The sequence below is a fragment of the Tenebrio molitor genome, chromosome 3 (genome assembly GCF_963966145.1).
Source record: "Tenebrio molitor chromosome 3, icTenMoli1.1, whole genome shotgun sequence".
Taxonomy (NCBI): domain Eukaryota; kingdom Metazoa; phylum Arthropoda; class Insecta; order Coleoptera; family Tenebrionidae; genus Tenebrio; species Tenebrio molitor.
Genome location: NC_091048.1, coordinates 25,801,944 through 25,829,779, shown reverse-complemented (window position 1 = coordinate 25,829,779; position 27,836 = coordinate 25,801,944). Strand labels below are relative to the sequence as shown.

The 27,836-nt window shown below is 40.2% G+C and overlaps 1 protein-coding gene across 7 annotated transcripts in view; it reads right to left on the bottom strand.

Moving 5' to 3' along the window:
- Positions 1 to 27,836, bottom strand: part of LOC138127110 (uncharacterized) — a 64,623-nt gene that overhangs the window by 15,306 nt on the left and 21,481 nt on the right. For 5 of the 7 annotated variants that reach the window (XM_069042972.1, XM_069042968.1, XM_069042973.1 and 2 more), the window contains one exon: positions 2,287 to 2,417. In XM_069042972.1, the coding sequence (XP_068899073.1) occupies positions 2,287 to 2,374 (88 nt within the window). In that variant the 5' untranslated portion in view covers positions 2,375 to 2,417. Of the gene's footprint in view, positions 1 to 2,286; positions 2,418 to 21,694; positions 21,935 to 27,836 lie in introns of all 7 variants that reach the window. The other 2 variants (XM_069042970.1, XM_069042969.1) reach the window with 1 other exon arrangement.

Sequence of the window (27,836 nt, the reverse complement as noted above, 5' to 3'; positions counted from 1 at the left end):
CAAAGGTAACTAGTGGTGGTTCAAAATGTTCGAATTTCCTAATTAAAGCAAGAAGAATAAAAACATTGACAAAACGTACTTACATGATTTTAAAATTTAAAAATTAAATCGAAAACAAAATTATTTTGAAATTTGTCTTTTTCCAAAAATGTGTAGATACCTAATAGTTATTTACAGTAAAAGTGAGGAAGGCAGAGCTTTCGTTCACGCGAATTGCGTGTTGAGCTGAGTGGACAACGCAATTGAAGTAGGGATGGGCGATATACATCGATGTTAGCCGAACATCGATGTTTTGATTTCAATCTTCAATATTTTGACATCGATGGTATTCTTTTTCAAACGTCAATATTTTATCGATGTTCGTAATAAAACATCGAACATCGACAAAAAAAAAAAACAAACAGGAATATAGTTTCCAAGAGATGACGGGAACGGCCCTTCTGGGAAGTGCACGTGTATATTTGGCCCTGACTTCGCACTTCGCAGATCGGGATCGGTTGATCGGTTTCCGCTGCGGCGCTGCCATCACATTTACTTTTGCGTTTCATTCTGAGTCTGAGTTGAAAGGGTTGAAAGTGAACAGAACAGAAGTGAAAGACTTCTTGTTGTCAATTTTATTATTTTTGCAATCTATTGATAAAAGTTTTTGGAACCTATAATTTTCGTAATTCTAGTTGGATACCTAGCTACCTAATTTTAATTTTTTGATATTTTACTTTTTGTACTTTAAACATGTTTTTTATCAACTTATTAATGTAATATGTTCAAATGACTATTTTCACCCCAATTTTTAATACCATCGATGTTTCAAAATATCGATGTTTTTTGTTCGATGTTTCCTACCCATCGATGGTCGCTACCGATGTCAACACCGATATTGAACATCGATGTTTGTGTTCGATGTCCCATCCCTAAATTGAAGTGAACGAGTGTTGTATTTGATTTTGTTCGATACCTCCTTACAAATTTAGTGTGTAATTTTGTATTTAAAATTTTAAATAAAAATAAATCACATTTTTGGACGGATCTCTTACTATGGAAAAAAATACAAAATAAACAAAGTTCTGTAACGTGAATAAAGTGGTTGTGTGCACGTTGTGAAAATGGATGATGAAGAGTTATATTTTTCTGATAATGTCCTGGAAGAGGCAAGGGCAGCGAGGTACCAAATGTTGCCTCAAAAATCAAAATTACGTAATCAGTAAGAACTGGAAAAATTTACCAGTGAATCAAAACCAGTGAGCGAAAGTGAAGTGAACGAAAGAGAAACCTTCACCCACTCGTAACTATGGATACAGACTCACTTTCTACGGAGATATCAAACATTTTGTATTTTGTTCTGGCATTGCTAATGAATGGGTGTTCTTTTTTGTTCTTTTTTTAATATTATACAGTTTGATAAAAATGAAAACAATTTGATTATTTGGTCGTTATCTTTACGAGTTATCTAGTGCACAAGATGCATGACCGAATTATCAACTCGTTATTGGGGCCAAGTGTACTCGTTGAGTTTTCGATGACCTGTTTTCGTAACATAAAGGATTCGGTCGTCAAGCGTCACCGGAATCGACGCAATGGCGATCCCCGGAATCGAAACGGTGGCGATCACCGGTGGCGTGATCTTGTCAGCGTGCACCTCCTTCGGTGGTCAATCCGCATACGGCCGCCTTTATCGCCGCCGCTCATCGCTTCCGCCTTGCGACTAGGTCGAATCGCCGCCGCCAACCACCTTGATTGATCGCGCCAACCCAACACAGACAAATACAGGTCCGATAATTGCGAACGACCCTTCGAGGCTGACCCTTCCCTGTGTATTTGCATTCGCCATTTTATAATCTCACGCACTTTATCTCCCACGATTCGTCTTTGTCGAGGCGAAGAAAATAAAGATGGATGCAACGCGCGCCCAACTTTAACTATTAATCGTCGAAAATGTACGTGAAAGTGGATGAGAAGTTTTATCAAAACGTTCGGGCAAGAATTCCGATTTATCGGCGGGTAAGATACGTGTCCGAATTATACGGCCCCCGGTGTTTCCCCTCGCCGCCGCTGCCGCCGCCGCCGTTTTAAAACCCTTCCACATCGATCCGCCGGCCCGAAATTTACTGTTTTAATGTAAATTGTTGCAGGATAATGTATTGCCGGCCAGGAATGGGCGGACCGGTGTGAGTACGTTTTTTTTTTGAAATTTCGCGGTTAATGTCCCACGGGTAATTGTTTCGGATGTTGCGTTGGCACCGATTAACCACCCGAAAGTACCCGGGTGTGGTGGGGTGATGTTGTTACCTTGTTGTTTGAAAGTAGCAGTGAAGTGGAAAAAACAGGGCAGGACGATAGCGAAGTGAGTGAAGAAGACGGACCATCGAACATCCATAGTGAAGCTTTATTGCTGCGGGTTACATTGTAGCACTTTGTACCTGAAACAAGGAAAACGGGGGAGCTTTTAATAAGCGAAATATTTTATCGGTGTAATTTCGTGGGGATTGTGCGGGGTGTGTTTTTTTCCGGTGGCAGAACTTAGATATTTCACCTTAAAATAAACACATTATACGCCACTCTGAATTTCTATTATGAAATTAAGCTCGGCTCGGCTCTAATTCGTGCCAGGATGCCCCATAAAGCTCAAGATGCAGCGCGGCGGATTAGATCGGGCAGCGTCGAAAAAATAAATCCCGGAACCGAACCGGATAAATGTTGTCGCCCGGACTTTGGCGGAGTCATGCGTTATGCGAGGCGGTATGCAAATTTTTCAATTACACCGTACACTCGTCGGTCTGCATCGTCGACCGCGGAATATGAAGGAACAAGCCCGGCGGCGGGCACGACACGGAGGGATGGGGGACATCCAGACGCCCGGGTCAAATCCGGAAGACACCGGAGTGGAGTTTCATGTTCGCCGGGGGTGCGGCAACTTTGAATACCGGAGCGTCATGTGCCACGCATGGCGGCCCCCACACCTTGTATCCAAAACGACGTGATAATTTGACAATAAGGGCAATTGCGGGGGATGAAAGGGATCCGACACAAATTCGCCGCTAATGGCCTCTGCAGGGAACATCGGCAGATGAATAATAAATCGGTCGGTTATTCCCTATCCCTCCCGCGAGAAAAATCGCCAAATCTCCACCGTAAACAGCTTTGCATTTTAAGCTGCTCCTTATTAGTTTCCGAAGTAATAAAATAAAGAAAACATAAGTTTCGCCGCGAGAATATTAAAGTTGGCCGCACCGGCTCCGAAAACCGTGTAAAAACAAACAAGATTTAATTTGGTGCCGAAAACGGGCCACAAACCAATCTCGACCTAACAAGTCCATTAAGTCCTGTTCTGGGCAGGATGTGACAAATTTTTTTACTGCCGTCGAACATGCGAATAATGCTCGGATTTACGCAAACTCGCGTCATTCTAATGTAAACTATGCCCTAACCGCTTTATCACCTGTTTCATGCCGAAGAATATCGCGTTACTAACTGACATTAACCTACCCCCCTTATCTGCTCACGCGCACTGCGATGACAGATTTTATTATTATTATTATCATGAAACAACAACCGGAATTACTTCGCCATTTCCAAACAATACGCCGCCACAAACTTCTCCAATATCGTGGGCCCGGCCCTTAATTAAACGTGTCCTTTTATGTGCATTATTCGGATCCGAACGGACTCCAATAAATAAGTGCAGGTTCGCCTCAAAAGCACATTTACCTCTCGCCGACTTAATTTACCGCCGGGAACATGCACGGTCGAGGCGAGCTTTTTTTTTCTCTTCGACGCACGACTCCAGAACCTTTGAGTTACGAACTCGACAAACAGACGCAAAGGAGAAAAATCAAAGTCACACATCATTTCAAACACAAACGGATTTAATTTTGTCGGTACAGACGCGTCTTATTAATTTACGAAATTTTTTTGTATATGGACATGTGTAGCTATTATAAAAGGGGAGGGGCACCGCATCCAGGCCGGATGTATTTATCATTACGGATATTTCTATCAAGTCGCGATAACTAATTCCTATTAAAGCACTATTTACATTATGTACCTACATTTTATCATTTATTTTTATGTCACATTCAGGTCAGATGTTATTTATTGATCATTATGAGTAACAAATGGTATATACTGAAATTAGGTAATGAAGTAACAACGCGACGCAGTGTCTTCGGCGACCACCCATTCAAATATTGACTGCATTCAACCTTGCTTAACGTCTCTGATTGAATGCTTTCTAATTAGGGCTTTCACTGCGGCACGGTCGTCAATTATTTTGTTTCTCCTATTAGTTCCAAGAAAAAAAAAATCCTATCCCCCACCCATCTCCTTCTCCATCCTTTCCCTCCTCTTCCATATCTCTTACGTCCATCGTATCTCCCTTCTGTCTTCATTCTGTATTTCTCACCGTTCCTTTCTCTCCCTCTCTCTCATTTCGCTACATCCATTCCACATGTGCCCGATTGTCTCTACCTCCTCATAGCACATTCTGCATCTTCTTTCCTCTGCTTCCATCCAATACTTGTTTTCTCTCTCTTCGTTCTTACATCTGAGTCTCGCCATCATTTTTCTTCTCTTACACCTCTCACATCCCTGTTGTATCTGGATTCTTTGATTCTCTCCCTTCTTTCTTGCTTGCCTGTGTCTTTGTCCCTTTCAGTCAGCTCTATATTCATCCATCTTCCTTTTGCTTTCAATCGCTCCACTTCTTCACTGGCATACTGGTTCCTCTGGTAGTATGTACTTCTCTCTATCCTTTCTCCTCTTCCCAATACTCCTCTTGCACTCTTTTTCCTATTTTCCCATTAAAGTTCCCTCCCATAAGCATACATTCTTCTCTGTTTTCTTTTATTGTATCTTCTATACCTCTTCGTGTTGTCTTCATCTTTTTGCTGTATATTGTCCATCATTTAGTGCCTATAAATACGTTTCCTTCCTCTTCTCCATTTTCTTGTCGCTTTTCTTTAATCCCCAATTTTACCCCTGTTATTATTTACCCAGCAGCTCTTCATTTCTTGTTTCCTCGTTTTGCCCCTTGACATTCCCATTTGTATTCTTTAGGTAACCACTTTTCTATTTTTTCCCAGCTCCGTTCCTCTACCCATATTTCTACCACACTCACTATCTCAAATTGTCTCACGTAGTCCCAGTATTCTTCCTTTTTTTTAACGCGCTACGTTTCAATAATATAATACTGTCACTTTTGCCGCTTTCGTTATTTTTTTTTGCTTGTGCCCTCCCCTTCGTATCTTCTCTCTTATGTTCCCCTTTGCGCTTCTTTTCCGGTTCCAATTTTCCTTATCCATCTACCTTTCTCTTTGTCCTTTTTCCATGTCCGTTGTCTCCGTTTTCTCCATCCCTTATTCCTCCTCCTACTGAAAAATCTCTAGTCTCCCCCTTTCTTCATTCTATCTCCACTGTACCCCCTCTATTGTTATTTTCCCGTATCCCATTTTTACTTATTTCCCTTCCCTTTTTTCTTCTTTCGCGATGGTTCTTAGTTTCTTCGGTATCTCTCGTTCGTGTTTTGTAAGGTCGTTATCTATGAATACGAGTATCTTCTCTGTTTCCTTCTTTTCTCTCAGTTTTCCTTTTTGTTCATCACTTTTTCTTTCCCCCATTTTCACTAGTATTTGACCCTGTTTATGTTGTAACAATCTTTGACTTTAGCTTCCTATGTTTTCTTTAATGAACTTTTCCGTGTCCTCTTTGATCTACTGCTTGCTCTTTCCTTCACCTTTCGATCCTATTATCACTATGTTATTTTTTTTCTTCTCGTTTCTTCGTTTTCCATTTTCCTTTCCAGGCTGTTCTTCTCTTCCTTCCATTTTTTTCCCTTTATTCTTAAATTCTTTTTACACACTTTCATTTCCTCCAACTTTTCTAGTAGGTATATTTTCCATTTCCATTTTCCTCTTCTCCTCCTTTGCTATTCTCTCTAATTTTCTCTACCTTTTTCTCCCCTTCCTCAGTTTACTTTTAACCACGTTTTGCTAATCCTTGTTTACCTTGTTTCTCCTATTATTATTGTTTTTAGTTATACAGGGTCATTATAAATTATTGTAGTCCAAGTTGGCGTAAAAACTTAATGGTGGCCGCTCCTTATAAAAAATGAAGAATAAATGAATACATACCATTCACACACAGGAGTTAAATTGGTTGCAAAACAACTCAACATTTTTAGAATCATTCGTTAATTTAGAAATAAATAAATAATATTCTCATCACCGAACTTTTCACCTAAAAATGACACTGACAGTGATAAAAATTGACAGTTCACAGAGAGGCGGCAAAAATTTCATCACATAGGGCATGGTTTGGTTCGACTACAATAATTTATAAAGACCTGTAGGTATATTACACAAAAGCCGACGGTTTCGAAGGAAAAATTTAAAAAAGAAAGCGAAAAACCAATAGTTTATTTTCAAAATGCCGCCATTCACTTAATTTTAAATATACTTTTTTCTCACTAGTATAGACCATAGACATTTATAATTATTTATAATTATTATTCCTATTTGGAAACTTTTTTTCGCGGGAATATCGATATATATCGATAATTAAATAATTCTGAAAAAAACTGTCTTATGAATATAGTTTGGCTATACATAATAATTAATAATATAAAAAGACTTCTGAAAAACACGCCACGCGCTGTCACACTCTCGATTCACGAACACCCCCTTGAAACTACAGAATCAAGTGATCCGACGAGTATTGTTTGTCTGTCATTGTTGTGTTTTTCCTTTGGGACCAGTTTTTCCAATATTGCAATTTTTTTTTAGTGAAAAAAATTAAAAAAAAATTAATTTTGTCCGTGTCTTTATGTTAATTTTTGCAGTGTGCTGCGCTAGTTGGGGAGCCACCCCTAGTAGCCGCCCTCAGCTACTTACCGTCCCCGCCAAATAAAGCGGCGACCACTTTTTTCGAAACTGCTAATTATGCAGGGGCGGGGATCTGAAGTGCAGCAAGTGTTCCTCACCGCCGCCAGATGGGGAACGATAATGACATCTACATATTCGGAAGTTTTTGTCCGTTTCGAAGCGATTCACTCTTTTCCATTGTGCGCGGCGAACACGAGAAATATGTACCTCATAAAACTGTTATGACAACTAACTCATTCTTATTGTCCTTTGTGGGTCCCTTTTAGTGATTAGTAATGAACGTTTACGATGGAAAAATGAAAAATCTCCTCCCTCATAAAACTATTATAACGAATAATGAGCTCATTATTGTCCTCTGTGGTGCCGTTATTGACGGCGAGTTGTAAATTTTTACGGCGTGCATGTTTTTTCGATTTTATTCGTTTGTCGGAGGCGTTTTCCAGGAGGTTCGGGACAAATGCAAAGCGGATCGTCCCCCGGAGGATCAACAAAGTAAACACCAACAAACGGATAATTTATTTAACGCGAGTGTCAACAGGACTGTCAAAAAGTCTTGTTTAAACCGAGTCGATTCGTTTGTTAATCAGTGGCATCCGGTAAAAATCGCCGGAGTTGGTGGGGGTGAACCCTCGACTGGCCCACTTATTCGACGCCATATATTCTCCACCCCTTAAGAAAACAAAGCCAGATTAACGGTTAAGTTTAAGGGATCTGACAGCTTTAAGGTCGTCTCCATCCGAAACAATCTGATAGTATGGAAAGGGATGAATAAACAAAGGCAAAAATCATAAATATTTCGCCGGTTCAACGTCTTCCATCCAGAAGTTTTCCAGTCGTAAACAGCGAGATGGTCCACATGGAGATAGATTATTAAGGGAGTCGAGACGAGAATGTGGGGACAGGGCGAATGTGTTCATTAACAGGAGTGGCCTCATTAGGGGATGCCCATTCAGCAGCGGGAGTTTCGCTCTTCCAACACAAAGTATACACAACTTAGTCAACTGCAACTGCAGCCTCAGCTTAACACATTGTAATGTTTGCGCCGTGGGGGCGGAGGGTGTGCGGCGTCGCCTCGGGGGTTCGATTTTTGAAGAAGTCCGTTCAGGGGCGGCGAATTTGCTGTTGCGGCTTCGCGTTCGGCATTTATGCCCTTGTTGGCAACGAAACGAAGTAATTAATTAAAACGTAGTCCGGCGATCAAAGCGGTCCCGTCGGTATCGGCTCCCTGTGAAATATCTCCGGAGTCCGGAGTCTCCGGTCCGGGCCGCGAATTTATGAATTACGGCTATTTGTTTCGACTTTATTAAAATACAAAACACGAATTTAATATAGCCCTCACGATAAACTCGGTACAATCTAATGTATTAACGGAAATTTTGCATGCTGATGAAGTTGGGAGAAGTTGACTTAAACTTTATATTAATTTTGTCTGGTGCGTAATTAAGTCGGGCCGTGGAAGGAAAAGGTGCGGCGGTTTTTTCGCCCCCGGCCCCGCCGCCGCCTCCGAGTCTTCCCGTTGATTGCTGGAAACCCTAAATATGCACATACATTACGTGTTTATATAAAATATCATGAGCGCATATAAATCATGCATGTACGTTTACATTAAATTAAAGCCACAAAAGGCTCCTTAAAATGCCACCGGATTTAAATAACAATAGAAGATGATGAAGCTATTTTTGGTTGATGGGTGGCGCGGTCGAACCTGTCCACCAGAACCCGTACTTTCCACAAAATAACCACCTGTCAGGGTTCTGATAACTCAAACAAAAATACCATAAATATGTAATTAAGCAGGTGGCTTATAAGAACCACCCCGCAGGAGCCAGGCCTCGTTCGTGCCTCCGAACAGGTTTCCGATGTAAATTTATCGGCCGGTGCTCGTGAAGTTTTTAAAAGTTTTACGGCTTTATTTCATTTCTGGAGCAATCATTTTTATACTCCATATAAGTTTTAGGAGGTCTTAAAAAAGTGGAGATTGGGGTCGGTCTGAACGGGCCTGCTTAATTATGTGTTCTGGCGTCGTCACTGGATGTTTGTGTGTCTTCCACTGTCAACTGTCGACAATTTAAATATTCATAAAAGCGAACAAAGGGCCGTTCTTTATTCGACGGCGAGAACTTCTTTTGTGTAATTTTACGAGAACTTCAAACTAAGTACATTTGATGGCCACCGCCTAATTAGCTCTTTAGGGTATCAAAGAAACCCATTACTATCAATGCGAAAGACTCCATTCACTTATCGTGCCATTATATAAATCCATTAAAATATTACTTTGTGTCGAACTACGATCTTTATCGGGGCAACCCTTTAAAACGGCGCCATCTGTCCTTTTCACTCGAACTCGACTGTCAAGACCGATCGCAACAGTCATCCCAACATATCGCCGTTTACGACCCAAGAATAACTGATCGCTTTTGAATTTGATCGAACTGATTGGACCGTTAGTCGACCGAACGCGAAGAAGTCTTCGTACCGCTCGGGGAGTCCCCGCCGCTTCTAATTCGGAATTTACGACGAATAAATCAGCACGAATTTATGATTTTACGGCGCTGTTTTATCCGAAATTAAATTTCAATTTGATCAACATCATACCAAGTCGAGAACAAAACAATAACAACGACCAGAACAGAACTAGCACGAAGCGAACTTTTCCCGAACTATATTATTATTAATTCAGCGGTTAAATCGCACTACTGGGATTCAAATAACCGGGCTTTTCCCATAAATTCATCAGCCAACTCACGTCCCACTTCCGTGGATGCATCCCGCTGGGTCCCGCCGGCTTGCATCAATTATCATTAAAAACGGGCGAAATTCATACGTTCCGCCGCCTTCGAATTAATTAATTTCAATTTTTGAGGGGGAAACGACGCCCGCGAGCTCCCGTCCCGTAATCCGGACAATTAATAGCTTGTTTTTGGAAGTACGACGAAGTTTCCGGGACATCAAGTACACGTGGTGCTGATGCATCCAACGTCGTCTCTTCACTGCATCCGCTGTTTGAACAGGGCTGGTGGTAATTAAACTGTGAAACTACTTTTATTTTTTTTCCTACTTGCCTATGCCTGAAAAGTATCTTAACATCATATAAAAGTCACACATACATGTTTTGTATCGAGCGTTCATTTAAATTTCCGGTCAAAGTTGGCGTTGAAGAGTCGATTGTGAACGCACCACTCGAAACGACGGCAAGATTTAAACAGCTGATCCGTGATCCGTAATCCATAGTGGGTTCACAATCGACTCTTCAATGCCAGCTTTGACCGGAAATTTAAATGAACACCCGATACGCAATATGTATGCATCACTTGTACGCTTATAACTAAAAAATGAATGGACAAACTGTGATGGGGTCTTCACCAATGGTTCAACCGTTCTTTAGCCTAAGTTTTAACAGAGAATCTATTCTCTACTTTGGGAGAGGGCTGAGTAATAAGGAGTAAAAACATGTTACATAGTGTTATCGGAAGGAGAGCTCGTCCAATCTGGGCTGAACAATGTGTCATCTCTTGATTAGCCACTCGTTAAATAAGAGCTTGATGTCGCGGATTACGGGGGAGACGGCCATAAATTTCGTACCAGTAAGTGGTCTTAATTTGTAATTTTGGCCAGAGTGGCAAGATTAGGATCTACGACGGCAGCGAGTTATAATTCAGCGGGACCGCTCCATACTGGGCCCCAAAAATTAATAAGCCCGAGATACGGACGTAACGTACAGGAGAAAGGTGAAAAGTCTTCATAAATTGTGTCGTTTATGTTTGCGATAAAGGCGGCAGTAAACGTGGAAATTTTTGGCAAAATAATCTCGTCCTTGGTCGTATCGCGTGTCGATCCTGCGTGATGGAGTGGCGCAAAACAACGTACGTCAAATTAATTAAAACATGTAAGCGTTTTAAAACGACAGTCGGATTTTTATGGTAATGGTGTGTGTGAAAAATTTCGGGAGGAGCGAAGGAGTTGGGGTCCGTGACCACATTAATGCCGAAATTGGAACAAACGGCGAACGAAATTAATGAGACCGCACTGGAAAAAAACAATGAAGGAGGTAGACAAGAAGATGAGATTTGGCGAGTGAAGAAGGACCCAACAATGGGGGGCTGGAAGGAAGGCAAGAAACCGGGAGGGAAATGTGGAGTTTTGTTGTGTTGTCCGACTCGACGAGATGGAATTCCATCGTAAATAATTCGTTCGAATGGGGGTTTTAAATTGGCGGGACAATTAGTCCAACGTAATGACGGAGTGCTGCAGGAAAGCACCGCAGAATGGTGTAAGTAACACTTCGGGTAACCAAGTAACAGTGATGTAATCAGTAGTTTCAAACGTGTTTTTAAATCAGATAATGTCGGTAAACTTACATCGATAATTCCAGGGACTCGCCGTGTTTTCTGAAGGCTATACTTTCAGCATAAAAGGCGTTTTAGTTGGATGAAGTCATAAAAGCAAGTGCCTCCCATTTTTAATCAAATGTATTAGTCGAAAGCTCTTGTTGCCGCAGTGCGATCAACAAGTTCGGAATTTTCAAAGGTGGAAAAACCACAAAAATGACGTTCCGATAGATGTCACAAAGGTGAAATCGATTGGTCCATTTGTTAATGATACAGCGGTAAACTTTTTTCCGATCGTGGGAGAATATTTTTCAACAGGACCTCTTAAATATGAAGGACGAAATTTGCTTCGCAACGTTTCTACGTCGATTTGAAGCAATTTACGCAAAAATAGCAGAACAATAATATTGCTCCGAGTGGCATGTTCAAATCCAATCGATAAAAGATTGTTATCGCATCCCCTTAACGGGTAATTGTTATGAACTTTAAAAAATAAGTACGTATGAAAATTCTGTTGAATATTTTCAATAGAAGTCACATAACACGTATGTTCTATATACTTTTAAATAAAAAAGTTTCCTTTTTTGTGTTCTTTATTTTGTTCCGTTTTTGTCTGATTTAAATAATTTTCAAAATTTTAAGACAATTAACAAAACATTGTCACTCTCTATCATGGCCATATATTAATGATTTGACCCTATTGTATGTGAGATTTAACGATAATGACGTAAACATTGCTTTGTATCCGTTGCGGCTTGTAAGCCTTGAATAACCCAAACGATCAATGTTTGTATCCGGCTCGAAGGACCAATGTTGCGACTTGTAATTTTTGAATAACGCGACGGACCAATGTTGCGGGTTGCAACTCTTGAAAGACTCGAAGGACCAATGTGAATAATTACAAGCCGCAAGGACATAAAATATTGAAAAAATCTTGTTATGGTATTCACAACATCAGGCGAAGATAACGTCACCAGTGGAATTTTGTAACAAGAGGTTTGAAGTCTCGAGATCGTTTTCAACACCTCTTGTAACCGCTTGTAAATTGTTTCCTCACAGAGTTAGGACGAATCAAGCTCCACCACAGGCATATGATCCCTCTTAATGAGAAAACTTGTCGATCGCACGTTATAAACATAAAGATGAGCACAAACAAAGGCAACAGGGACGAATCAATCCCACCCCGTCTCGATGGCACTGAGCAAACAGTGCGACGTAACAAGTTGTGGGGCGCAGAGGTGGCCATAATTATGATTTTCGAATATAAACGAGCCAATTTCGCGTCGATGTAAAAATGGCGTCGTCGACCGAAGCCGGGGTTAATTGAATAATGGCCGGCGATATTTTAGTTTTGATTCGGATCGGTGTGTTTGGCGAAGGAAGTGCGAGATTAAAAAAGTCGGGGTTGGGTGTGGAGCGGTCGGTTTTAATTAGAGCCCCGTGCCTTTCTTAAAACCGGCGGTAATCCGCCCCCGGTCGAGGGCGGCAGCCTCCTTTCAAAGGGCAAATAACGGATTCCTTTTGGAGTTGTGCAGCGGTTTAAGTGCAGTTATAGAAATAATAATCATCTAATAATTTCTTACGGCGTGTCTGGCGGAGCGTGAGGCCGTAAATCCGGGCCCGGCGTCAGCTCCACGTTCGCAAAGGGGGCCCCCGATGTGAAATATGTTTAGAATTTTCCGCACCGGCGCTCGATTTTTTTATACATGGATTATTGTCGTCTGGTACCTGCGATTGCATTGTGGCCAGTTTTCTATTTCCCGGAGACCGTTGCCGTAATTGAATGGCGAAGGGGGACGGGGCCGAATCTCGGGAACATGTCGGGGTGGATTAGGCAAGAACGAAAAACAGAATTTTATCAATTACGTAAATTTGAGAGTATGGAATATTGAAAATATGCCCGAGGCAACGAACGACGATGTAACATGTAATCGGATTCAATTTGATCAAACTGATAGATATGTAGTCGATATTACCTCCCTCAAATTTATGGATATAAATTTCAAATGCTAAAAGTTGGGATAAAAGAACGGAAGGGAATAAATTGGAAGACGAGAGGAGTGGAAAAAATCATCCCGTCCTCGTTGTTTTCGTACAAACTCTCTAATTACGACTGATTTTAATTTGAAATTATTTTGATTCCTCCGACTCGACTCTCTTCTTTGTTGTTTTAAACCGAAACCGTTTCAATAAGTTTAAGTGAACCTCGTGCGCAACCTGCAGTATTCATTAAACGCTGGATTTGTATATTTGTGAGGTTCGCGTTTTCGAAATTAACTTAATAAAAGCCCCGGCTCCCTACACAACATTCATACCATTAAGCAGAGAAAACATAAATAACGCCATGAATTATAGAGACCAACGATTTGGCTAAATTGTCGGTACCTACAAATTGGCAGTTGCGTCAGTGAAAATCTATGGCGCCACTCACGAACGGACGAAAAATCTGCCAACTCAAAGTCGAGGGCAGGGATTAAATTAAGAGGTTTTAATAAAGGAAAATGGGAACAGAACCGTCTGGAAATTTTCGTATAATAGTAATGGAGTTGAAAACTAACTGATCGAAGAAAAACTCGTTTGCCACACAAAAAACTTAACTGCTTTTCTTTTTATGTCGAAAATAACAATAAACTTGTATAAGTTGGATGTGTACTTTACTACAGCAAACGCAATAAAATCACACGATAAATCTTCGATTCTTGGAATAATTTTCTATTTTGTAGCGTTTTGCGCAATTGCTGGGCGACTCTGCATGGAAAAAGTACTTTGACGAGTTGGCTCAACTCTGATAAAGTCGAGACCGTAACAATTGGCGCAGTGAAAGCTTCCAGTGTAAATCTGGCTGCATCAAACAAACAACTTTAGCAACTTCAGCAAGAAAAATAGTTCTTAACACGAAATATTAATTTTTTCTGATCCTGTTAAATAATACACGCTTACATATGCGCTAAACTGTTAGATAACGATGTTCATTGGCCACGGCCACGGCAGTGAGTAATGACGCATTATTCAACGAGTGGTCACAAAATTGCCTTTACAAAACTGTAAAGTTGTTTGGATGCCCCATAACAATTCTCTATATAAGATTGTTTCATTAAAAAATGAAGTAATAAACGAATTCTGAAAATGATGAAGTTTGTACGGCGTAAAAAGTATCGTATTCTACTCGTTTCTAATGGCTATTACACACCCGAACGATTACAGCGCTCTCCTATGGTTCGTAATAGCCATCATTACACGTTCGTTGAATAATGTACTATTATTCGTAATATCATAAAATTAACACCGTTTAATTTCACCCGTTCAACTGTCGCAAAAACATTTTTGGGACCAAAATTCTTTCATAACCAATTTTGATTTTGTAAATTAATTTTAACGACAAAGGAATTCTTAAAAAATCTTGAATTTTGTGTCAGTCCGATAAAGGAAAAAAATCGGAACCGATTTTCATTTCGGACTATCCACAAAATTATTATTGTTACGTCGCAATAGTGGTACAGTAGACTAGTAGACATACAAACCACGGAAGTAGAGGTGTTGGATTTTCTCATGGGCTATGAGTCATATCTGCGCAAACGACGAATATCGGTCTCAAGTAGGCGCTACAAACCGACCGGAAAACATCGTCATTCGTTACATTAGTTTCGTCTCTCTCTCTCGCCCATTTGGATGTAAAGTAGTCGACGTTTTCAGTTTTCATTTACAGATTTTTTACTGCTTTATCGCTCCACCTTCGCGCAGATATTTCCAAGGTCGCAGCCCTTGAGAGAATCCAACACCTCTAAAATGGTTCACTGTAAACTAACTTGCAATCGACAACTTCACTTTTGGAGAAAAACAAGACTATCTCCAATCAGAAATAAAGAAAATAAAAAATATTTTCTTTTGAAGAAATGTAGATTATACAGGTTGTCCCAAAAGTACCGCGTTTCCTTGAAGGTACGCCATCTAGAAGTGTTATGGAATACTGAAAAATAGTACAATGCTATTACGTATTTCTAGGTAGAGGCAATTCTCAGGTTTTTTATATTTTAAAATGCGTATATTTCCTAAATCAGATTTTTTTTTAAATATTTTTCCAGCACTCTACCACATCCCTAAATAACGTACCTTCAAGGAAGGGCGTTACTTTTGGGACAGCCCTGTATAATTAGATTCCTTCCTGTTTTTCTAATGTCTTGTCATTTTCGTTTCTCAAACAATTCTCTCGAAAGGTCTCTTGGCTCCGCATTAGATAATTACCCTAATTAGGAAGCTTTACAAGATCACATGCTGAGTTTGTAACTGGTAATCGTTAGGATTTCAGGTAATCTGGTTTGTAAACTGGATTGAAACGTTGGAAAAAAGTGGGAATTAATTCGAAGAGTAGTGCCGATTTGGGCGGGCGCGACTGTACGTGTAGGTGTTACCTATTAGGTAAAGCAGGATAATGAACCTTGAAAAGGGGAAGAAAGAATCGGTTTCGTCGGATGGAGTATTAGATTGAATTTCGGGATAATAGAGAAGAAACAGTATGGGAGAGATTAAAAGCACACAGGAATATTCCGTAATCAAGTGCGAACAGAGGCAAGAAAGGGGGCGAATCGACAAAGAAAGGGATCAGGTCGAGTGTTCCGGGTGACATTTCGGGAATGCATCATTCGGGGATGATTTTTTAAGGCGTTAACCGCCTCGATTTACGAGGGAGGACTTGAGGCAGGTCGGACAATTGGCCATAATTGTTAATAGCGGAGAGCGTCCAAAAGGGGGTGGCGTTAGCCAGCCCATCAGGGATTAATTTGACAACGTCGTGCGGTAGGCATCGACGCGTCATCGTGAAAAAGCGAGTTTACGACCTGATTACCATTGGTGCGAGATCAATAACAGTGCACTTTGTTCCCGTTTGCCAAAAGCATACACACGGTGGTGGTGTTTTTTTATTTGTATGATGGATGTTCCCCAACATCGCACGTTGGCCATTGAACAGTGTTAAAAAGGTGGAGGCTCCCGGTGAATATGAAATAAGACGTGAAAATATGAAGGTTTGGGGTTTGTACAATGCGAAGAAAAAGGAAATGAAAAAAACCGAAAATTCTTTATCGGAAGCATGTGGAGAGGTGGTGAATGTCGGTCCGACGGGGGGCGTACCGGGGCGTAATTGAAACTTCGGTGTCAGATCGGAATATGTCGCCGGATTATGATCATTTCCCAGTAGTCGTGTTCGCAACCGATCTCTTCGGCGCATCCCTCGATCGTCAATCTAGCAATCCAGGTATTACCGGAAGATAGAGGGCGAAATAAATAGTGGTTTGAGATGAGAAAGCATCACACTCCTCTAAATTTCTGTTTCCGTTTTTTCAGGTTGTTTCGCAATTTCTCTCGGCTGGCGTATCTCGTTCATCCCGATAAATAAGGAATGACTTTTGCAAGGGCGGCGGCACTGCTACAAGGGTGCCAACCCCATCAATAATAATGACTGGAAGTTCCCTCTAAATACACACTTCACTTAACTCTCCGGGCGAAATATTAATGCAACTAAATTGAAAATCAATATGGCACAACTTGCTGCGGACTTCACAAACTAAAAGTCATCGCCGCGTCGGGCGAAAATTTTTTTCCCGATTGTTTGCCTTTCAAATGCACCAAAGACGGCTCGATATTGACTTAGGGCTCCTGCACGTAATTTACTTAACGTATTCAAACCCCGCATAATGTTTATCTTAAGTCGTACGAATGCCTCCAAGACGTTACTTTCATTTCCGACTAACAGCTTTTCCGCGCCCGGGTAAATACCAATAAATTAGGGCCGAATTTACATTTATATAAAAGTATAATTTTGGCAGGTAATTTTACTTATCTCCTCATCATGTAATTGGAAGCCGCGTTGCACGGGGCTTAAAAGCTTCCACCCAATACTCATTTAAAAGCGACATTTAACGCAATTAATTTGTTGTACTTGAGCCTTGCAGCCTCACAATGTTAATTAAACTCACACGTTGCTACTAATAAATTGCTCTCCCGATTAAATTACGCCACCTCTCTTTTCTTGTCGCTTTTTCGGTACCGCCGGATCAGTACCGGCGCAAATAAAGCAATTACGACGCCTAATTAGCGCCACCCACCTACCCACTCCCAAAACCGAAACGTGTAGCGGGGACGGCGGCGCTTTACATTTTAAATTGAAAGAAGCACTGGTTATCTGCAAATTGCCTGACAATTTGCAAACAAAGAAATGCCATTAACGTGGAAAGGAGGAGAACAATCATAAGAATACTTTATAAATTACAAGTGTCATGGAAGCAGGGTTTTTATTATTTATAACTCCGCAGTGATCATTAGGTATTTTTGTAAATAAATCCATTTTTATGGAGAAGTGGGGCCGCCGCTCTGTAATTTGATTTTAATTCAGTCCCTTTATGCCGACGCTATTATTTATCAGGAACTCGGCAGGATGCCGGATCGCGCCACAGGGGCGGACTGGGGCGGCGGAATCGAAGCGCGATTAAAATTTCACCTAGTCGATACTCTCCGGCAGCTGGAGGAGAGTCCTCGACGAGATATGACGTCGGGGTGGGCGAAAAGTGTTATTTACCGAATAAGACGCTCGGAGATAATGTTATGAACGACCATAGATGGAATGTCACGACGATCAGCAAAGTCGGATAAAATTGAAAAGAAAGGGGCACAACAAAGGAAAACACTCCCCGGAGAGGTGCGAGAGGGCCGCGTAAAAACACCAACAAGGGGAGAATCTCTGAAATAGATACTCGGGCTTCGTTAGGGTTTTGATCGTTGCCGAAAGAATCCTAGTTAGTTTTACGATGATGGGATGATCTTCGAGTTTACCGTGTAATAAAAGTTGCATAACCGCCGGTGAGAATATTATTATTCTTCGGTTGGAGCAGTCGAAAGTTTCGTATCTTGCGATGAGATCGAGCTTAGAACTCGGTTTGCACTAAAAATATTCATTTATACAAAGTTTGCTCTCTTCTCGGATGTTGGTGCGCTCAGCTTTCGATATATCATGTGAGATTTGGAAAGAAAAAGAGGAAAAAACCGCGGCGAGGCGGGTCAGAGGTCCTCGACTCGGCGGTTAATTTCTTCGTTAATCGGGAGTCAGGCGAGGCACGAGTGCTATTGATAATAAAGGACAAACAGGCCATTCAGATGATAACCCCGTTTTAAATTAATAATTCAAGCGACAATAAGCCCCCATTATTGCTGGGAAGTTTTTTATTGGCCCGTTTATAACGGGATAAAATTCTAACATAGTAAAAAATACATTTAGATACATATTTATATCAATAAACAGTGTTGTTCTTTGTTGAGTTTTGCTTTTACGGTCCGGTTATAAAATGGGACTTTTTTATTATTACGATCGAAGCTATTAGATACTGAAAAAGTTTTAATGGACGCGTTACGAGGAAGACAATTATTCGGAAGTCGCGGGCGGGACACAGTCCCCGGTGTGATTTTTCTCGCCAACAGTATACTGGATGTTTGGCGGAATTTGCATCCGGCGAGCGTAATGCTCTCCGACGAAAAACTGCATAGATACCAGAGACATTAAAGAACAATTTTCTGGCTAATTTATTATCTAAATGGTACATCTCCCCTTTTATTCCCCAATATTTCCGAAACAAAATATGGTCGGAATTACCCATACATCATCTGTATCTGGGACCATTACAGATAAAACGATGTGTCGGCATTATTATAATTTGTGGGCGGCGGACGATTCGAATTTGGCGCTTTCGGAAAAAACACCACACTAATTGGGAGCGCGATCGAAGTTGCTCCGGAGACAAACAAGCACATTTTTTTACCTTTCCTTTTTGGTGGTCTGTTTTAATAAAGCTCAGTCACAGTGTTAATTTATATTTCGTTTGGAAACTTTCCGGTGTAGACTGCTAGTTGGATTTATACGGGAAAATAAAATAGCAATTGGTGTTGGTGGAAAACTCGCGAAAAACTGAACTGATTTTCTTTTTATGTCGAAAATAACGATAAACTTGTATAAGTTCGGTGTGTATTTTACTAGAGCGAACGCAGTAAAATCGCACGATAAATCTACGATTCTTGGAATAATTTTTCATTTTGTAGCGGTGTGTACAAGTATTGAGCGACAGTTCAAAAAAGTTCCGCCAGTACTGCATTTAAATGAACACCCGATATCTATAAAAACCATCACTACTAATTTCAATTTTCTCTCATTTTTATTACCTTTTATCGATTAATTTTCCCAATGACATGTCATATTATTTTTTAATTAATTTACTGCATGGCTTTTTAGATCAGTATTAAACAACTGCGCTAAATAGAATTTTACAATAATTTTAGGAATTAAGTAATATGTATTGTGTTTGCATTCAAGTAATTTAGTATCAACAGCTAATTCAGACGATGGAGTAAACCGTCCAAGGGTTGTACAGATTTGGATAACAGCGATTATTCGTGTAGATATTCTCAACTGGCAACATAGGGAACCAGATAGGGGAAGGGGAAAATAACACGATAAATCCCATGCTTCTGAAATAACGAGTGATCAAAAAGAAAACAAAACAAGAACACTTATGTGCATAGAATTCCGCTACGACATGACCGATAATTTGCAACGCCTGCTCTGAATTGTTTTCTTTTTGATCACATTGTACTTTGCTTGCTATGAACAACAAAGATCCAGGCTCAAATGTTTGTTCACTTACACGTTCGAATTGTATTGAAATATGTATTGAGAAAAAATTACATCCAGCACATTGATCAAGAAGAATTTCTAAGGTTATATCGGGCCTTCAAATAAATATATATTTAGAGTAGGCGTCCGGGCGACAATCTAATTCTGTTAACAGTGTAAAGTAATTTTTGCACATAGTAAGTTTTTTCCCAATTTCATGTTGTCATATTCCGTGGAGGGGGAATAGGAAGAATGCACTACAAAAATTAAAAATATTTTCTAACCTGACTTTGTTTCGTTAAAATGTCAGACGTTTCTTGTGTCATTTTCTACGCTGGAAAAATGTTGCAAACACTTGAATTTCCATAGGTTGCTCTAAATATAAATTTATTTGAAGGCCCGTTACTATTTCCATAGATGGAATGGAATGATTCTGTTAACTTTAAAAGTGGTACATCCTTGTTGTAAAATGTCAAAAAGTGATCACATGATTATAATCATGGGGGTAAGATTACTAGATACGAATTCGTCCGTTCGAGGGTTGTATTTTGAGTGGCGGAGTGCCCGGGGATGGTCATTTCGAATTTGGCGCTGTTGTAAAAAACAGCGTCGGTAATTGGTGTAGCAATCGAAGGGTCGATTCGGGGGAGTCCCGGGGCAAGCGACCGGGAGAATCCGTTGAAAACGGCAAAGTTTGTAAATTCTGTGCCGTAGCGTCGAGGAGCACTTTATTGTTCGCAAGATCCACTCATCTGAAAGCAAGTGACAATCTCTAATCCTTGTAGGGAGTGTTTTGTTTCGACTCTGCGTGACTCCTTCTAGGTGTCAGACTTTCGGTCGAATGGAGGGTCGGTTCAGCACGCCGCCCCGCCGCCCCTCCGCCCCCAACTCGTCGGGGGAGCGGTCGATAATACCGGGTTTTGGCTAGGGCTTCTCAAAAGGTCGGTTTATTGGCTCATTAAAATTATTAATATTGCGCCGCTGACGTTGCCGCCTTTGAATATATTTTGATTTGATTAGATTAGGTGGGGCGTGCCGTCAAAAATCTCGGCGGAGTCGGGGCTTTAACGTCCGCGGTAATTAACTGATTATTTACATAGCATAATGGATTAATTACGGTAATTAACGCCAAGTGGAAAGTTCAACGTAATCCGATCAAAAAATTACGGTGCCGCCTTGAAGGCAACGCCGACGTTAAAGGATTAACCCCCGTCCTCTCGGCCTGCTCGTTTAATCGGTCGTTTTGCCGCGCCGATCACCTCCGTTTCATAAACATCCCGCCGGGGCCCCGGTCGAGGGTGGGCCCGCAGGGGCCGGCTCCCCTTCCTGATACCAATAATTTTAATAATTATTATTCCCGACGTTCCGAAACCTGCCCCGATCCCACCTATGCTCGTTATGTGTGAAGACCGACTTAATAGCCCCATCAGGCCCCAAATCCTGCCCGATATAATTGGACCCATATCACGGACCACCCTCCTCCTTCTTCTTTTCGCCATTTTCGACCGACATCACGGCCACTCGGAACGGTCACGGCGCGATTAAGCGGAACGAGGAAATGGAAAAAACGGAAACGCGGAAAATTATTTTAAAATCGCCGGTTTTGACATTTATCCTTTAATTATTTTTTAAATTTACAGGATTAGCGGGGCGCGGATTGCGTTTGACGCGATTTGATCGCTGCGCCGATTCGCAAATTTGCATTCGCCGAAATCGGGAACGCGTGTACAAATATGTTAAGCTAAGAGCCGTCATTGTTCGGGGATGATCACATGTTCGTTAGGGGTGCTATTTACACGTGTTGACCTTTCAGAGTCGCAACACATGCGTAAGCTTACCGAAAGCGTCGATTAAAATACGTAAATCGAGCTTTTCTCCACAAATTTCTCAGACAAAGCGGTGTCGGTTTTATGACCGCGAGTCGAGTGCAGTAAAGCCAACAGGATGGAACTCCATCGCATTTGTCGCCGCTCGTTTCAATGAAAATTTCTCTCTTGTTTTCTGTCTGATAACGTTTTTGTTACGGTGCAGGGGCGTAACTACCGGGTGGATGACGCGATCAAACAAGAAAATGCTTCCTGGAAACAAAGTTAATTCAATAATTAAGTAGAAAATTCAAGTTCCGAGATAAACGAATACTTTTTCGTATGTTACGTAAAATATTCCAAAAGATATTCCGGCCACGATTTCGTCTCAATTGCTCTCATTTAGACAATGTTTTGTAAAAGATTCATCCAAAATTAATTCCTAGGTGGAATTAACTGAACTTTATACATTAATAGAAAAATTCTTCGTGCAGTGGTCTTCAATGCTTATTATATTCTTCTCAACATCCCTGTTTCGGTTGGTTCGATAAAAAGCTTATTTTCAAAATTAAAAATAATTATAAACATTTTAGGGAATATCACTGTCCAACAAAAATTATCTGCCTTATAAATTATTTCAATGAGAAGTGACATTGCCAAAACGATAGATATAATATCGGGTGTTCATTTAAGTTTATCTTCAAAGTAGGCGCTGAAGAGTAGATTGTGAACGCACCACGAATTACAGATCACAGATCAGCTGTTTAAATCTAACCTCAATTTTTGCGTTGTCTGTATTTTTACTCTGCAGACTCACCAGTGGTGCGTTCACAATCAAACTTTGCCCATATTAAAGCGAAGATTTTTTAATTTATTTTCTTATCATATTTTTCTTTTTTTTTCTTTTTGTTAAAAACGTACTACTTTTTGTTTTTTAACCAGGAATCCTTGAAGTCATTTTTAATAAAACTAAATAAAAATATTATTAAATCTCATAAAAGTAAATTTTTAAGATTGGCCAAATGATGGGAAGTTATTTTTGTGAGCCATTAAAGGGCCATGTTTGACTTGGCCCTTGGCTGCATTGTTACGCCACTGTTACAGTACAAAAATAAAACGCCAACAGTCATGGTTAATTACACGAAACATTTTCGAACTTTGCTCGACAACATATCGATAACAATTGGGCCGGATATAGAATTTTTTGCGGACTTGGTAAGGGATTAAATAATTAAAATGACAGGTCACCCGCTGGGTTAAAATAGAAATTGGCTCTTATTGGGTAGGAACGATGTTTTTGTTTACATCATACAAAAATATTGAATACAATTTTGAACCAAAATAATTTGATGGATTTCGGTGCAAATGCAATTTTTTTAATTAATTTTTTTTTTATGTTTTATAATCAAGGGTCAGTTAAAATGTAGCTTTGCAAAATTTAACAAGGCATTTCCAAACCAAAACAGAACGCATTCAATTTTTTTTTGTACATATGTACATACTTGCAATTCGTTGTTGTTGTTTGTTACTTTTTGGGTATTTTTCAGTTAGAAACAATCACTGTTGCAGTGAAAATCCACTAAGAAATGTTTAATAGAGTCTTCCTTTTTTCAGAAAAATTGAATTCAACTATACAGGGTCATTATAAATGACTGTCCCATCGCACTAGGCGTTGGTGACGTAGTTGAATGTGCCGCAAGCCTCATAACATGAGTGAGACTAGTATACTAGGTAGTTTGTCTAACTTTGCGAGGCTGCGGCACATCCAAAATTTGTGTGGGTTTTCAACGCCAACTGCGATGGGACAATCATTTATAATGACCCTGTATATTTACTAAGCCTTCTTTAATCAAATTTGAAATGTTTTTATCATCATTTTGAATACAAAATTGTTCAACATTTTAAAATATGCCGTTTTAAGATTTAATAATAACAAACCTAAAACGTACTAAAGCAAATATAAATTCAAATATGTACTTACAATTTTTTATCATTTTTAAAAAATTCCAAAAGATATTTCTCGCAACGGTTAAGTAAACCTGTTCAATTGTTTTCTAGGATCTGTCAGTAAATTTTTGATAAAAACTAGTGAACGTATGAAAAGAATATGTACTTAGAGCAAATAACTTTTTGGTTAAAAAAATGTTGTAGTCATGTTTATTCTTTTTTTTTACGTTGTAGATTGATGTTTTGTACGATTTTAGATCTTTTGTGTCTCACAATTCAATTTAGACAATTTAAGAATAATTATAGCAAATTTTTAGATTTTCAGAAACAACCACTGCTTGCATTACAATTTTGAAATTAATGTAGAAAGTTGTGTTAAAACTTTTTTAAGATAATTTAGTAAAATGCACCTTTACAAAAAATTCAAAAACAGATTAGAGCAGATTTGAACGGAAGTATTTTCACTTTTAATTTGAAATAATTGTTATTTTTATATCGAGCGATCAAATTAATTTGTAATCGAGTCATCCATGGATTTGAATCCGTATGTCTTTTGCTATTGATATGTCGAGATCTAACCTGTGTTTCATGGATAACTCGATTACAAATTAATTTGATCGCTGTTTATTTTAGAAATAGTTTTTCCGTTAAAGTTGTCTGTCCATCGAATAAAGTTTCCAAATCTGCTTGAAATCAATAAATATCCTAGAACGGCTATTAAAAAATTAAACTCGAGCTTTATAAATCACAAGTTACTTTATCTTGCCCCACCCTGTATATAAAGGACACTTTGATTCATTATCAATTTCCCGGCCTTCTCGCCACGCACGTTTGTTCCATACTTGATTTATTGACTGGCGCTTTTACAGCTTTCGTTCCACAAATATAGAAAATTATTTACCGAACAATTGACACCAGCTTAATTTTCATCCACTGAAAATTCGAATTAAATTTTTTCACTGACCTATATCGCTCTACTAAAAATAACTTATTTACAATTTTTATCCTAGCGAATTCCAAATTAGATCAATTAAAATGTGGATTTTTTTTTGTGCTGCAGAGCTCGTTACTATGATAGTTTTCCGCAGCTCTAATATTACATATTTTGTTGTCGATGATTAGTAGATTCCATTATAATAATTAATATATTGCACAATAGGACACAAATGGAGCCAGGATTTCTATTTTATTAATTATTACTTTGTGCAAACATGAGTTTAAGTTTTTCGTACATAATAGAGAGTGAAGGTCGTGAAATTAAAAATTTACTCTCTCTAATGGAAACCACTCGAATATTTCAAACATATTATTCAAGTGATTTATTCTTTTTCGATTTTAATATTTTACAGCCCCACATTTTGAACGACACAATTACATTCCTGATGAATAGCAAATCCACTTTTTGTTCGGCGTTGAATAGCTCTTCGAGAAGAAAAAGTGGCCATTTAAAGTTATGTTGTTCGAACGCACAAATAAACGCTCTTTTATTTGCAATTCCAGAAAATTATCACGTCTCAGCCGATTTTTATTTCATAATCATGCAAACTTTATTAGGCGTAATAAATATCCGAAAGAGTTGACGACGTCGGAGGAAAATCGCGAAAACTGAGTCTTTGACGGTTCGCGTCGACATTTTACAAAAAGGGCACTGCCGCCGAGAACTTCGATCTGGAGGCGGCGTGCTCGCCCCCGGAAAAGTACAACCTAGCGTTCCTTTTCACCCCGGGTCGTGTCACACTCTAATAAATTTCACAAGGTAAATTTGAGGTCTAGAAGGGCGCAAAGGCCTGTTTCATTCAATGATTACAGAAGGGACCGTCTAAGACCCCGGGATGATACATATAAAGAAAGATCAAGTTATCTAGGTGTGTGGACTCGCCGGTGAATCGGAAGTAACGTTCCTGCGAAGTCGTTGTTTCCGATGGGGGTGAGTCGAATTTACGAGGGGCGCGATTAAAACGTCTTCGAGTGTGGGATGACAGACGAGACGCGAAAGGTAGAGAAGTTGAATAAATATAAAGTTCGAGCTGGGGCATCACTTTCTCTTGAGTTCTTTACAAGAATGACAAGTTGTCATGCTGGCACCCTATTATTTCATAAATTATGACGAAAAACCCTGTATCACAGATGAAAAAGTCGAAAAGTTGCGACCGCCGACCCACAATTTTTTTTAATCAACTTGCCCCCGCGCATCTTTTAATTATGGAACCGTCGAGATTTTTGCCCGACGCGAATTATTTGGAAGTTTTCTCACGGCGCGATGCGTCTGGCTAACGCGCGATTGATTTTCCTTCAAGATTCTTTATCGGCAATAAAACGAAAGTTGAGAGTATCTTTCGGCCATCGGGGCCGGGGGATTTTTGCAAACTTGTTAATTCCGGCGGTCTTCGATTGCATTCTGATCGGGGTCAGGTGCGTTCGCGCCCGCCTAATCCCGGATTGATTCCCCCGGATTCTTTATTAACCGGAGATTAGTTCGGTGGGGGCGGCGCCCTCTCCGACAATGGAAATCGCCGGCGTTCGATAATTATTTTTAAAACTATCAATTCGTAGCGTAATACCTCGGAGGAGTCGGTTTTTGTTCGATCGGGGATTTATCGTGTACGGTTTTATTGTCCAACATCTCGAATGGATGTTTCCTATAAAATCACAAATCCATCAGTTTCTTGGGCGGCGAGCGCGAATCAGATAAATTGCACCGGGTTTTTTACGACTTTGCCAATTACTTTTTTGGTAAAAAATTTGAAGCGGAGCTCTCTCGGATAGAAATTACACAAACCATTTGGAAATTACTCGGAGATGGTATCGCGGAGCTTGTTTATTGTTTACGCCGCGATGGAAATATTGTTGTCTTCGGATCGCGGAGATAAGTCGGCCGGAAAAAGGGGGAAAACACAATTTATCTGAAAGAAAAATAATAAAATTAGAAAAGTCTTAAGCTGTCAGATCACATCTCTATCGCATTTCATGTCGCCAACAGCGCCACCTGCCTCTGACAACATCATCCTTTACTTCTTAAATCGAACCCGGCCCAGGTCCGGGGCCACCACATGTCGGGGGTTGCGCCCCCCGCTCCGTTCGACGTAATTAATCTTGAATCGCCGACGTGTGACGGCGTTCTGTGTATGTTGCTAAACTAAACGTTGACCCGGATTCGTCCGGGGAATATCCGGTCGACGGAACCGTTTCCAGAGCGGTCGGTCACCTGTCCTCCTCCATTACGGCCAGATAACAGAGGCGATGGAATTGACTGATGCCTGTCCAAGGGCTATCTCTTCCCGGCCGCGGAAAAATCGTCCACTCGTATCGTCGAATCCAGTCTGGAACTAATGTCGTTATCTGATCCTGGAGATGTCAAAATTGAAGCAATCAATAGCACATGCGAGCACGCTCCACCTGACAAGTGTCATTCAGAAGTCTCGACGGTCTCGGCTGCGGACTGTTGTGATGTGCCGGTGTGGGCGTCGCTCGAAATAATGTATTAATAACTTTCGAAGCAGGATGATTTGTATCAGTTTGGATGTCGCGAACTCAACTTGAATAAAGGATGAGTTCCATGGTGCGGCACGAGGTGGGAACGGGGCGAAATTGCTCCTGGCTGCTTTCGATCCACCTTATGTTTTTCTCGTTTTTGGCAAATTTGCGCGCAGAGTACAGCACAGAAACACGTACCTATGATAATTCTACGGCAGTCTGCTCAAAAATCTCTTTAAAAAGAGACTTTCCATTCAATAAGAGCCGCGGTTTGTTTCAAAATGCTCCGGATGTGGCAATGAAACTCGACCTTTGGGCGGACTTGCAATTTATACGAAGATGTTGATGCAGAAATTGCATTTCATAAAAATCGGTTAACTGTTCTCCACGGAAGAATTCCAACCGGCTGGACTATTAAAAATATTCTTTCAACATCCAGGTGATGAAGGGTTCTTGCGTGTTCATCCAGAGTTCCCCGTTCTCAGCTGGACAAAAACTGATCAACTAATTTTTAAAATCCGTTCTTACGGTGTAGAGAGTCGCAGAAGACAAAGTACAAGTTTTGGAACTTGTGTTATCGTTATCTCTATACTTGTATCCACTTGTAAGTTGTTTCTACTGTTTTTAAACTGTAGAGGTTTATAAAAAATTGAATCTTTTGCCTTTAGGGAGTAACTTGAACTCGAACAAATGTTACAGTTTTGGAGTTTTCTTTGAATAAATCTTGCACATTGTTCTGTCTGCATTTTATATT